We start from the raw sequence: 13,417 nt of genomic DNA, 5'->3' as shown, positions 1-13,417 counted from the left end.
TAGGAGTTGAATTTAAAAACATCCATATGTTGCCTCTATAAGCAGCCTCTTAAAAGATTAAATTTTTTCTAAAATTTATTATCAATTGCTTTTAAAAAAAGCAAAAATACTCTAAAATTTAAATAAAACAATATGAAAACTGAGTCCTATCTCTCTATTTATTATAAGTTAATAAAAAAATAATTACTTCAATCGGATGCATGTTAGTGACATTGAAAATTAAGAGTAAGAAAAAAATAATTTGAGAAGTTTGAGGGTGAATTAGAAACTATCCAGTGGAGGTTCCCTTAACAAATACAGTAGCTATAGGGAGCAATGTGCACAAAATTCATTAAAGAAAATAGATAAAAAGGAAATAAAAATAACGGCTTATATATAATTACCCTCATTTTCTCATTTAGGGCATCAGCAGCTGCTATTCATCCCTCCTAAATCTTAAAAAAGCCCAGGCTTTCCTTTGAGAAATCACTGTATAATGTAAAGAGAAACATTAGAGCGACAAAAGGCAAATTCTTTTTTATAAAAAGCTCCAATTTTCTTGCTGCCCATCAGTTCAGCATTTGAAGTCCCAATGGCGGCGGCGGCGGCGGTAGTAGCAGCGGTGGTTCTGCTTGCGGCGGCAGTGGGGCCCGCATCGGCGGGAGACCCATATGCTTACTTCGACTGGAACATTGCGTACAAGACCGTTGCCCCTCTCGGCGTCGAGCAAAAGGTGCTCCAAATTTAGATCCATGAAGAAATCTAATGTTCTTGTGATTTTTGCTATTTTTGGCAACGAGGGTTTTGTGGGTTTGAGACCTTTTTTTCGAAAGGGGTGCTACATTTTTGCTCTCGCTGGAAAGTGCTTTTTTTGTTGATTTCTGTGGGTTTTTGTGATTTTTTTTTGTTGGGTGTCTAGATTTGATTGTTATTTTTTATAACGTGCAGGTTATTGCTGTGAATGATGAATTTCCTGGTCCAGTTATGAACTTGACGACCAACTGGAATGTGGTGGTGAATGTTCTCAATAGCTTGGATGAACCTCTTCTGCTCTCATGGTAATTTTTCCCTCGACATTTCTTCATTTGGTGAATTAAAGTTATTTTAGAATAGACACCAAAGCTTACTACTTTTGATTTATAGTTATAAATCCTTTGAGTCTGTGTTTAATTTGTAATGGATTTTAGTTATTTTGCTAGATTTGGACTGAACGATTGTTGATTTCCCATTTACTAACTCTATACAGTTAGTTATTTATTAGAAATTAGAGAAGACTGTTTCGTGATTCATTTTTTTTTCCAGTTCTTAAATTGTTTCCCCCTATTTGTCAACTGCGAGTGAGGTTCCTTTATTTTTCGTCGTTAAACTACATTTTCAGTAATTTCCATTTTTCTGAGCTCCTTTTTCTTCTTGAATTGATTCCGTTTGTCATTTCGTCACTTGGAATATTTTCGGTGATCCTTCTCCCTTCAAATTCAGTTTCTTGAACATTCTATTTTAATCATTTGGGTTGAGCTTAATTCTTTAACTTACAGGGTGGGAGTTCAACAGCGAAGAAATTCATGGCAAGATGGAGTTTTGGGCACAAATTGCCCGATTCCACCTGGTTGGAACTGGACTTATCAGTTCCAAGTCAAGGATCAGATCGGAAGCTTTTACTACTTCCCTTCAACTAACTTTCAGAGAGCTGCCGGTGGCTTTGGTGGTCTAACTATTAACAATCGCCCGGTTATTTCAGTGCCATTTGATACACCGCATGGGGATATCACTCTCTTTATTGGTGATTGGTACAATAGGAATCATACTGTGAGTGAAGCTGCGAATCATCAAAGACCCATTCTATATAGGTATAGTGTGATTAATTTTTAATTTTGGTGTTGTGGGTTTTGTAGGATTTGAGGAAGAAACTCGATGATGGGAAAGGTCTTGGAGTGCCTGATGGTGTTCTGATGAACGGGAAGGGGCCATATCGTTACAATAATAGTCTTGTTCCAGCTGGTATTGACTATGAAACTCTCAATGTTGAACCAGGTAATTGTTTGTTTCACAAATTGTTTTATTACGAGTGATGTTCTCTACATGGATTTATTTTTTGTGGTAACCTAGCCATCTTGGCCGTGTACTACAATATTTATTCTGAAATTGCATAATGTAATATTCATCTTGCATTTAAATTATAATCTTAATAAGGTTAAAATATTCCAATTATTCACATTTATTTATGCGTTAATAAGCTACTTGATTTATTTGATAATCTAGCACGTAAAAGCTTTAAGGAAGTTCTATGCTGACTGCTGTGATGGACAGGCTCATTATTGTTCAGTATTGAATTATGTTTTTGAAATATATAAGTTCACAATAATGGAAGAATGTCTACAAGCATGCACAAATTTTACATTGATTCTTAAAGCATCAGCATCAATTGTCCTAAGTTGCAATTTGTGCAATGTTCTATGGACTTCATAGCTTATTTTTTATTTGGCATATTTGCACTGTTATGCTTAAACTAAATTTTTATGAAGTTTCTTTGACATCAGAGTTTAAATCTCTTTGACATGTCTAATTTTAAAAAAAATATTACTCCTAAATATCTAACTTTCAACAATGATGAGATGTGTATGATTCTGGTATCTCATGTGCATTGTGCAAAATGGGTTTGATTCTTGTATCTCATGTTGGTTTTTGCAACATCAATGTGCTAGAGAAAGTTTGTGTTACCTGCACATTTTAAATTTAGCCTTTCATGTTAAAATTAATCATAGATATTCATACTAGATTATTTTGTTGATATGAAGAACTATCAATATAAATTGGGTTAGTGATGTATCATTTCTCGAACAGGCAAAACTTACAGACTTCGAGTCCACAATGTTGGTATCAAAACTTGTTTGAACTTCAGAATCCAAAACCACAACCTACTACTTGTTGAGACTGAGGGGACTTACACAGTGGCTCAGAACTACACTAACCTCGATATCTGCGTTGGGCAGTCCTATTCATTCTTGGTCACAATGGATCAGAATGCGAGCAGCGACTATTACATTGTGGGGAGTGCTAGGTTCGTGAATGGGTCACATTGGGATCGAGTAACTGGTGTTGGTATCTTGCACTATTCAAATTCTAAAGGCAAAGCTTCTGGCCCCCTTCCGGATCCTCCTCAAGACTTCTTTGACAAAACTTTCTCGATGAATCAAGCAAGATCAATCAGGTGGGTAAATATCTTTCAGAACATTACAAATAACAAGAATTAAGTACATTCAAGTACCCAGAATGTAGGCATGATGTAATTACATGGACCCTGGAGGTTGCATATCTTCAATGCTAACCCTAAGATCATTGATTCTATTTACATGAGTACCCCTGAGGCGGGGGGGGGATGACTCCAAGGTCACCCATGTAGTCACAACTGGAGATACACAGACTCTTGGGTATCCCATGTAATCACACCACACCTCATGATACCTGAATGTAATTAATTGTAAAAAAAGAAACTTCTTTGTAAAACTTTTTTTGTGCACCTTTGTAAGTATTTCACTTCTGATGCGGCTTGAAATTTCTTTATGATTTTGTCAGGACGAATGTAAGTGCTAGTGGTGCGCGTCCAAACCCTCAAGGATCCTTCCATTATGGTCAAATCAATGTGACCCAAGTGTACGAACTGAGGAACATGCCACCGGTGAAAATTAATGGCAAGCTTCGGACAACACTCAATGGAATCTCATATACTAATCCAGATACACCTTTGAGGCTTGCTGATGCTTTTGATAAGAAGGGAGTTTACACACTTGATTTTCCGACTAGGCCAATTAAGGGTGCACCTCGAGTTGGGAGATCTGTGATCAATGGTACATATAGAGGTTTCATGGAAATAATATTCCAGAACAATGACACCATAGTTCAAACATACCATATGGATGGATATGCATTTTTCATTGCCGGGTATGTCTAATATCTTATATGTTGCTCCTATTAGACATAATTATTTGTAGGTCCTCTTTAATTTGTTATTGAGTTTCATTAATTACAGGATGGATTATGGGGAGTGGACGGAGAATAGCCGAGGCACATATAATAAATGGGATGGTGTTGCTCGGTGCACTATACAGGTGATTGCAATCAGAGTGTATTTCATTCTTACCTTTTATTGCTGCATTTTACTTTGTTTTTTTGTGAATCTAAGCAAGTTTATCTTTCGCAAAATATCGAATCTTCATTTGACAATAATTTGTCGTTTGCTTTACATTCAAAGACACCTAAGAACATTATATCTTTCTTTTCTGAATTAGCTAAGAGCATTATATCAACTAGCCATTTCATGTTTATTATGCATTTGCATCATTCTTGTGAGCTGCCTAAATTTATTTTACTGAGATTTTTGTAATTAATTTATTATGTATTTGAAATTATTGACTATTAGTAGTGCTTTGTTTTTGTTGTGAATGTTTGTAGAATCGAGCTGATTTTGTCTATCTAGGATCTTTCAGTATGATACTTCCTGGGTTACCTTGTTGTTTTATCCTGTTGCACAGCATTTAACTGCTTGAGTTTGAGGTAGTGTTTCCTGGCTTTTGAGTTTTTACTGCTAGCCAGGGTCAAGATACTACACCTTGGGTTCGTATCTGGAAACCAATGGCCACTGCTAAATGTTGCCTGCTGTTTTGCACTTGTTAATGCATTTCATTTTTTTGCCTGCTGTTTTGCAATTGTTAATGCATTTCATTTTTTTTCCTTTTGTCTTGTTGGTTCATACAATCTTCCTACCATTGTTTGAGACCATCAGTAAATTGCTTTATCGTATGAAAATATTTGAATACTGTACTTCAGGTGTACCCAGGAGCATGGACAGCTGTCCTAGTTTCATTGGACAATGTTGGTTTCTGGAACGTGCGCACGGAGAATCTGGACACGTGGTACCTTGGGCAGGAGGTGTACGTGAAGGTGTTCAATCCAGAGGGGAATGAAAAAAATGAGTTGCCTGTTCCTGATAATGCCCTTTACTGTGGGCTTCTCAGTGATAAACAAAAGTATGTTACTAATTCTCAGCCTCAATTCTTCAATCCAGCAGTTAGAGCTATACCTTCACATATGTGAACCTAGGTTCAGTGTTACTGGATCATAGAAATACCAGTTATAATACTACGAGTTATGCTTCAGTCACCAAGGTACGGGTCTAGTTCAGTAGTGATCCGATGCTAGATTGTATTCGATATGATGCATTATTTGACTGTAAAACCTCCTATGAGGAAGGCCGTCTACAGACATCATGTAGGAAGAAAGGAGATTGTGACAAGTAGTGATGCAATGCTAGATCATATGCAACGTGATGCATTACTCTAACGGGAGAGAGGGAGGGGGGTCACTCCTATAGAGGGCCATCTATAGAAATCATATAGATTGTGACAAGTGTCCCAGCATAGATTCTAAAGTTGGCGATTGCATTGATGCAATATTGATGATTGCATATTGATTGCGTATTGATTTAGAATTGAAAGTGAGATACGTGTTAGGATCTTCTTCCACCCTATATTATTTTCTATGTGGAGGGCCCTCTATATGAATTTCCCCCTCTACTATGGACTTCCTCAAATTTTACATTGAATCCGGATCAATAAACAGAATAGATCAATTAGTGTGAATATGGTTATGAATCTGTTTTCTGTGTGTTTATTAGATCTGGTCATGATAAGACCACCTGCCTCTCACAATTCTTCAACCATTAATGGTAAACTTGCCACTTTCATCTCTCGTAGCTGATACCTGACCCGTCTTTGTTTTCTTTTCTTTTTTTGTTTAGGGCTCAAAAACCTCATTCAAAGAATGACTCGGCAGCTTCTCCAGTTCTGCATGCAAGTGTAAAGTTTATATTCTCAATGCTGCTGTTGGTTGCAGTTGCCACGTTCCCATAAATAGATTCAGAAGGAATCTTGTGACTGCTAGGGGATTTTTCTACCCTTATTGAGGAACATTGGCTGGCTTCATCAGGCTTCGATTGTGTTAGTACTGTGTAATTTGTGAAGATTCTTACTGTGGATATGAGTTTGTTCTCGTTCAGTATTTTCCCCGCCTTTAAACATCCTTAGAATTCCCCCCCACTTCAATATTCATGCTCTCCAGCGTTTGACCATTCATTCTCCTGAAAACTTGTGTACTAATGGTAACTATTTAGCGCATGCTGTATCATTCCTTTTTATTTATTAAGAGTTTTTCTCTTTTGATGAGCTACATTATCTTGTGCATTTTTTGAAAGTTTTAAGCTCTGAAATTTGTTTTAACATTTATCCCTAGTGATCTGTTATGTGACTCTATTTACGTGTTCTGATAACAAGTCTTCGGACTGTCAAGTGCTGGGTCAGGTTTGATCTAATCATTTGCTCAGCAGGCATTGTTTCTTGTTCTTTCTGGTGAATCTCAAGATTTTCCTGCATTCATGTTATAATTGCGCTGCGCGGTTAGATTTAAATTTATTTGTTCTGCTAATGCTTTTACTTGGAAATGCGGTCAGCCAGACAACGCCGTATATTTCAGACCCTTTTGAATCAGTAATTCCCCTAATCCCGGAAGTTCTTGCAAGTAATCTCCGAAAACTGACATTGTGATTTTCTTACTAGGCTAAATATCGGGAAAACCCCCTTAACTTTGAAAATATTAGAAAAAGCTCCCATCGAGTATCGGGATTATCACAAAACCCCATTTAATTTCAGATTTTATCAAAAAACTCCCTTTAATTTTGAGATTTTATCAAGAAACCCCAAAGATTAGGGGGATTTTCTGATAAAATCTCAAAGTTAAAAGTGAGTTCTTTAATAAGCCTTCCTAGGCTTAAGGACTTTTTTTAGGGGTTGGGGGTGGGGTTATGATATTTAGCCCTTTTTTTACAATCTGAAGATGTCAAATTTCGAGGAAAAGAAATTTGCGATAGACAGCAGAAATCTTACATTAAACCCAAGTCATAATTCAAATTAAACAATAAATCATCCTTGATATAAAAACCTCTTCCAGATTCTGTACATAAAGTGAGTAGACTAGAAAACAAAGCCAAAAGAAAACCCGCAACCTTTTTCCTCTTCCCTTGTCCTTTTTCCTCTTCCAACTACGAGATCACAACACTCGGCAAATTGAACCCACAACTTCATAGTAAAAAAAAAAAAAAAAAAAAAACTCATGAATAAAAAAAAAAAAAAAAAAAAAAAAAAACTCATGAGCAGTTTTTCAGTTTGAGGATCAAAATGGACTATTTTGAGAGCCAATAAATGATGAGGAACAATGTGCAGGCTGCTATGACTGCAGAGAGGATGAGTGTGTCCCTCGAACGCTTTCTTCTTATCGCTCCTTCAATTATAAATCAAGCATCAAAAATCAGTTACACGTATAAAAACAAAAATAAAACAAGGTTTTGCGGAAGGCGTGGTACCAAGGAGGCCTCGAATAATAGGAAATTTTTCGCCCAGATGCTTGACTTTTCCCTGAACATCGCCGAACAAAGCCCTTTGTGCTCCCAGGACTGATCTTGTAGCTTGAGCCTGACCTATCACTTCATCAATCTGGAAGCCAGCAAACCGTTAGTATAATTTAGCGCCAGTAGGCAACAAGAGCAGTATGTTCAATTCAACAGTTAGTATCTCTATATACAGCAAAGATGTTTGTCCAACAGTTAATTTTTTCTTTTGTTCGTCATGACATAGAATTAGCAAGACTCAACAATCTTTTTATTTAGCCTTTCACCATTTCCAAGAGAGACCCATGTTGCTCATAAAACATACGTATATTCTTTCAACTCTCTCTAAATCTTGTACATGGAGCCCGAAATCTACAAATGCACACGATTCTTATCGCCAATCATGAAGCAAAAGTGAATCAGAATCATATCATAGGGAGGGGGGAAAAAGGGAAACAAACGAATGTGATATCTTACATGACTTGTGCTCCCGTGGACTGAAGCTCTTTCTCTCAATAACTGCATTCTAGGCGACATACTTCCAGATGCCTGTACAAAGTGGCCAAAGTCAATATTTTCTGCAATAATCAATCAGGTATATACACTCGGTAGAATCAAGCCAGCCTCACCTTGGACTCACTGATAGCATCGCGAACAGAGTTAAGAAGTTCGGCATGCTCTCTCATGGAGTTCAAGTTTCCTTTTGTTCGTCTAAACTCCTGAACATACCAATTACAGTGAGTTGAGTCAGCTTTTTTTACGTTAAACAAATGTGCAACTGTTTGATAAAAAACAGGAAAGAATTAAACCAAGTGGTAAACAATGTAGAAGTCAGAAACAATAAAAACAAAGGCAGATAACATATACCAGTTGGCAAACAAACCAAAGAATATGAAATTAACATAAAGAAAATAAACTAACAGAATCTAACTCTAGGGTAAAGTAAAAAGTAGAAAGGATAAACAATAATTTTTGGCATAACTTTAGTGGAGGCCCCCCCTATCGTATCGACCAAATATCATTTGGGTGCTTATGTTTGCAAAACACCGGCGGGGATCCCTTCCAAAGATTAAGGACCTAAATGATATTTGGCCAATACATCAGGAATCTCCAGTGAACTTTTGCATAATTATTATTGCATCTCAGGACCGGTATGATGATGAAGTGGTTATCCATAGATTAAAATAAAGGCAGAAGTTTCACTGACTAAATTGGTGAATGAGTACTATATTGATATTTAAGACACATGAGAAAAGGAAACCTTTGTAAGGTTATAGAACTAGCCGTGCTTTAACTGTTAGAATGTTGGACAGGAAATGACTATGTTCTAATCATGAGATTTTACAAAAATCTGTGTGTCGATAATAATACCAAGATGAACTGATAAATGAGTGTCTTAGCAAGATTACTGAGGTGGCTTCAATTGAGAATAAGAAAAAGAATGTTTGAGTCGGTTGGACGCTTACGTTAAAACATATGATTAAGATGAGTCATAAATGAAGCAACAAAGAGTAAGGATTGACCTCAGAAAACAGAAATCGAGGTAAGGAAGAACTATTTGGATCAAGTTCAAATGCACCTGGAAACAAGAAACACGCAAAAAATTACCTGTGTATATTCATGAAGTATGTCCCTATGCCTTGCAAGTTTTTGATTAATAGAACTTGTGGCAGATGCTGTTGCAGCACATCGGCTCATGGAATCATTAATATCGAGCAGCTTCTCTAGTGAGGACTCTATTTCCATTTCCATGGACTTCCATGATCTACTGGGACCAACATTTAGTGATCCACTGTCCACATAACCTGTGATGTTTTAAAAAAAACAATACTAAACAACTAGCTATTACAGGAAAAAAAGAAGAATTATGAGAAAGCAACGCAGATATAAGTTATTATTTTATGAAAGATGAGTAAATGTGTAACTCCCAGCACAGCACAGGATCAAATCATAGAGAAATGTGATTTCCTTATGATGCTTTATGCTTGCAAATCCTTACAAACTATTTCCACATAAAAGTAAAAGATACCCTAAGAAAATGTGTTACCTTTTCCCATCTTTAGGGTTCATGGCATCATGTGGTATCCTAATACAAGTCCTACAATTAGTTTAACACTGCATGCTTTATCAGATTGGGAAAAATAAAATAAAATCAGCCAATCCCAAGTTACGACATTAGGAAAGTAATAGCCAACTACAAATATAATACGCGAGAAAATGGGGGAGTTAAAAAATCTTATTTAATGTCGAAACTGCAATAAGATGCGTACAAAATAATTTCCTTCTTCTATCAATAGGAAACAAGGCACCAGAACAGAAATCCAGACAGGAGCTTAAGTAGCAGGAAGACTTATTTGCGCAAGCAAACAGGCTTTGACAAAGTAAGCAGTAGTCGTCATGTGTGCAAAAACGAAGATCCAAGTAAAAGGGAAAGGCCGGGCAATATATACTTGTAAACACAGACTCATTCGATCTGGCGTGTTCACATAACTATGGTGAGAACCCTCTTAGAATAGACAGGTATTGGTTTCGAAAACTTCATACAAAGGAGGATTTGTGCACGGGGCAACCAGAGTGGTTGCGTTACGTTCATCTTCTACTTCATTTAGCCCAAAGGGTAGTTTGTACATGCTTTACACTAGATACTTTCAATCTGGATCGCATTCTTTCGTCTAAGTTGAGGTAGCTTCAGTTACTCAATAAGTGCTACTGTTACATTGCACATCGACTAACTATCGTATAACTTCTTATTTTTTTTGGATAACCCAGCATGGAATCAACCACAAGACCGTGGGTGCCATATTGGAACCTCCCAACCGTCTGGTTCAGCCGCGGTGGGTATAGTATGACTACTTAAGAGTCGACACTTGTTTTCATTCCTTAAGTCCCTTACGTTAGCACTTACAGAGAGACCTCATAAATGTAATCGTCTTCTTGGTGTTCTCTCAAAATCAATTGGAACCGTGAATTTGTCAACTCTCACTCTAAGTGTCTTCTTTACAACATCCTTCACTTACATAATTACATTACCCCTAAAATTTTCGAAAACAATCACGAGTTCACATCACCTGCAGATCTTAATCGAATTGGAGTAAACTATTTGACAAAAATCAAGAAAACCGAAAAGTTTTTTTTGCATCAAATGGATTCAGATCTGGGACCTGAGCAAACGAATTACCCGGAGATTGAGTGAATCGAGTGCCTAGCTTGGCGTAGGAGGAGAGCTTGACGTCGAGATCCCCTTCGATCTTTCGCGCCTCTTTCCTCAGTTCTTCCCACCCTGATTCTTGCAACTCCAAGCTCGATCTTTCGCGCCTCTTTCCTCAGTTCTTCCCACCCTGATTCTTGCAACTCCAAGCTTGTCGAATCCCCCATCAAAATTTGATCTTTCCTCAAAATTTGGAAACAGGGAATTTGATCCTGAGATTAAATAATATACTTTTTTTTTACTGGTAATATCTAATGTTGGCTTAAGATTTCTTCAAACTGGGAGTTCTTAGTTGCGAATTGTTGATACCTCTCGTGGGAGTTCTTAGTTGATACCTGAAAATTTAATTAGGCCCTTGGGCTTGTGGCTCGATCCAGTTTGTTGTTATGCAAACAGCCCAGGCCTGACATTTTTTTCGTCAAAATTTAAGACGCAGCCCAAACCTCAGCCCAAGCTCGGTAATCCTATTTGGATTCTCTGAAATTACGTTTGACCCTTTGGGAACTATGACTCGTAACACAAAGTGTTTGATAAATAGTAGATTATAACTCATTTTCAAACTTTACATATTTGGCAAATAGGTGAATTATAACATTTAAAATGACCAAAAGGGACTTGGTAATGGGTAAGTCAATAAATGAGCTTCGGAATATATGACGTCATTGTCAGGTGCCTAATATTCCAAACCCACCGAAAGTGCACAGCCACATATGTTGAAAATTTGAGAAGAAAACAAAAGAGCGGACCCCACAGCTACAATAAAATATTAATATTTTATTGTGCATAGTGTTTTTCTAAAAACTATAAATAGGGCTCCAAATCCTTAAGGAAATTTCATCCCAGAAACAACTTCTTATATAAGAAGAGTGAGAGAAAAAAATAGAGAGAGTTTCTCCTTGTAAAGAGAGAGTTTGTAACTCCAGAGTTTTTTCCTCATAGTGAATTCTTCTATCCTTGCCCGTGGACGTAGGCAATCAAGTGCCGAACCACGTAAATCTGTGTGTCCAACATTTTATCTCTACTTTTGCTCTACTATTGCTGCGACCCTGCTCTATTAGGCCCCAGGTTTGTCCCAACAAGTGGTATCAGAGCCAACTTAGGGTACTTGTATATATCTACTTATCGTATGCTCTGTGGCTGCCACCAAAGGTGGATCCTCCACATCAGAAAATAAGTTAGGTTATCATTTACCCTTTGGAGGTGACGGGTACTATTCACGAGTACAGTACTGTTCACAAATACAGTATTATTCACAAGTACGATACTATTCACGGATACGGTTACTGTTCATAAATACAGTACTATTTACGTGAAATAGTAAGAAGTTACTATTCGTGGTAGAAGCAATGGCGGCGAAGTTCAAGATCGAGAAATTCGACGGGAGTAATTTCTCACTGTGGAAGTTGAAGATAAAGGCTATCTTGAGAAAAGATAATTGCCTGGCGGCCATTGGTGCAAGGCCGGACGACATCACAGATGATAAGAAGTGGAACGAGATGGACGAAAATGCTATTGCAAATCTCCATCTGGCATTAGCAGACGGGGTGCTGTCAAGCATAGAGGAGAAGAAGACAGCAAAGGAGATCTGGGATACTCTAACAAAGCTATATGAGGCGAAATCCATGCACAATAAAATCTTCTTAAAAAGGAGACTTTACACTCTGAGGATGGCGGAATCTACATCGATGACCGACCACATCAACATCCTAAACACACTGTTCTCCCAACTCACAACGTTGGGATATACAGTTGGTGCGAATGAACGTGCAGAACTTCTACTTCAGAGTCTACCTGACTCGTATGATCAACTCATCATCAACCTGACGAACAACATCCTCACGGACAATCTAGTCTTCGACGATGTTGCAGCCGCTGTTCTGGAAGAAGAAAATCGGCGCAAGAACAAGGAAGACAGACAGACAAGTTCGCAGCAAGCGGAGGCCTTGTCGGTGACGAGAGGAAGATCAACAGAACGTGGCTCCAGTGGGAGTCATGCCCATGGTAGATCGAAATCACGAAGTAAGAAGAATATCAAATGCTACAACTGTGGCAAAAGAGGGCACGTCAAATCGGAGTGTTGGCACAACAAGAAGAGTGGAGATAAAAAGTCTTCAGAGCCATCAACATCTCAAGGATGCGTTGTCAGCACGTCAGAGGATGGTGAAATTCTATTCAGTGGAGCAACCACTGTTGATGAAGGCAGAAAGAAGTTTGCTGATGTCTGGCTTCTAGATTCAGCAGCCTCTTGGCACATGACCTCTCGGAGAGATTGGTTTCGCAAATATGAACCTATCTCAGGAGGATCTGTATTCATGGGGAATGATCATGCCTTGGAGATTTGTGGTATTGGTACTATCAAAATCAAAATGTTTGATGGTACAATACGCACCATTCAAGATGTGCGACATGTGAAGGGCTTGAAGAAGAATCTATTATCTTTGGGACAATTAGATGAGCTCGGATGTAAAACTCATATTGAAAATGGAATCATGAAGATTGTTAGAGGGGCGCTTGTGGTAATAAAAGGAGAAAAGGTAGCTGCAAATCTGTACATGCTCAAGGGAGAGACTCTGCAGGAAGTTGATTCATGTGTGGCATCAACCAGCCGTGGAGAAGAACAAACCATGATGTGGCATCGCAAGCTAGGCCACATGTCAGAACGAGGCTTGAAGGTTCTCTCCGATCAAAAACTGCTTCCTGGACTTAATTCGGTAGCTCTTCCATTCTGCGAGTATTGTGTTACAAGCAAGCAGCATCGACTGAAGTTCAACACATCGAGTTCTAGAAGCAAGGCT

At 38.0% G+C, this 13,417-nt stretch overlaps 2 protein-coding genes across 4 annotated transcripts; one reads left to right on the top strand and one right to left on the bottom strand.

Moving 5' to 3' along the window:
* Nucleotides 395-6,203, top strand: LOC109851346 (monocopper oxidase-like protein SKU5). The gene is made up of 9 exons (XM_020421425.1): nucleotides 395-712; nucleotides 928-1,037; nucleotides 1,515-1,785; nucleotides 1,872-2,010; nucleotides 2,821-3,187; nucleotides 3,553-3,918; nucleotides 4,007-4,085; nucleotides 4,804-5,003; nucleotides 5,774-6,203. The coding sequence occupies exons 1-9, from the start codon at nucleotides 572-574 to the stop codon at nucleotides 5,883-5,885; spliced, it is 1,785 nt and encodes a 594-aa protein (XP_020277014.1). The 5' UTR covers nucleotides 395-571; the 3' UTR covers nucleotides 5,886-6,203.
* Nucleotides 6,911-10,918, bottom strand: LOC109822678 (Golgi SNAP receptor complex member 1-2). 3 transcript variants are annotated; one of them, XM_020388912.1, is made up of 8 exons: nucleotides 10,721-10,918; nucleotides 10,593-10,662; nucleotides 9,023-9,219; nucleotides 8,044-8,133; nucleotides 7,892-7,963; nucleotides 7,391-7,520; nucleotides 7,168-7,308; nucleotides 6,911-7,137 (listed from the first exon to the last, which is right to left on the bottom strand). In XM_020388912.1, exons 1-7 carry the CDS (start codon nucleotides 10,787-10,789, stop codon nucleotides 7,211-7,213), a joined length of 726 nt encoding a protein of 241 aa, XP_020244501.1. In that variant the 5' UTR covers nucleotides 10,790-10,918; the 3' UTR covers nucleotides 6,911-7,137; nucleotides 7,168-7,210. The 3 variants fall into 3 exon arrangements, with proteins under 3 accessions (XP_020244501.1, XP_020244500.1, XP_020244499.1); XM_020388911.1 differs by having other exon boundaries at nucleotides 10,593-10,671; nucleotides 10,730-10,918; XM_020388910.1 differs by having other exon boundaries at nucleotides 10,593-10,693; nucleotides 10,752-10,918.

The sequence above is a fragment of the Asparagus officinalis genome, chromosome 8 (genome assembly GCF_001876935.1).
Source record: "Asparagus officinalis chromosome 8, Aspof.V1, whole genome shotgun sequence".
Taxonomy (NCBI): Eukaryota; Viridiplantae; Streptophyta; class Magnoliopsida; order Asparagales; family Asparagaceae; genus Asparagus; species Asparagus officinalis.
The sequence above is the reverse complement of the archived record's forward strand: the minus strand, read 5'-3'. Positions and strand labels throughout refer to the sequence as shown.

Bases quoted from the DNA above. Each gene is read 5' to 3' on its own strand.
- LOC109851346 (XM_020421425.1), top strand. From the start codon at position 572: ATGGCGGCGGCGGCGGCGGTAGTAGCAGCGGTGGTTCTGCTTGCGGCG. The intron at 1,038-1,514 runs GTAATTTTTCCC...TTTAACTTACAG, and splicing joins GAACCTCTTCTGCTCTCATG to GGTGGGAGTTCAACAGCGAA. The intron at 4,086-4,803 runs GTGATTGCAATC...ACTGTACTTCAG, and splicing joins TTGCTCGGTGCACTATACAG to GTGTACCCAGGAGCATGGAC.
- LOC109822678 (XM_020388912.1), bottom strand. From the start codon at position 10,789: ATGGGGGATTCGACAAGCTTGGAGTTGCAAGAATCAGGGTGGGAAGAA. The intron at 10,663-10,720 runs ATCGAGCTTGGA...GAGGCGCGAAAG, and splicing joins TGAGGAAAGAGGCGCGAAAG to ATCGAAGGGGATCTCGACGT. The intron at 7,309-7,390 runs GTACCACGCCTT...TTATAATTGAAG, and splicing joins TATTATTCGAGGCCTCCTTG to GAGCGATAAGAAGAAAGCGT.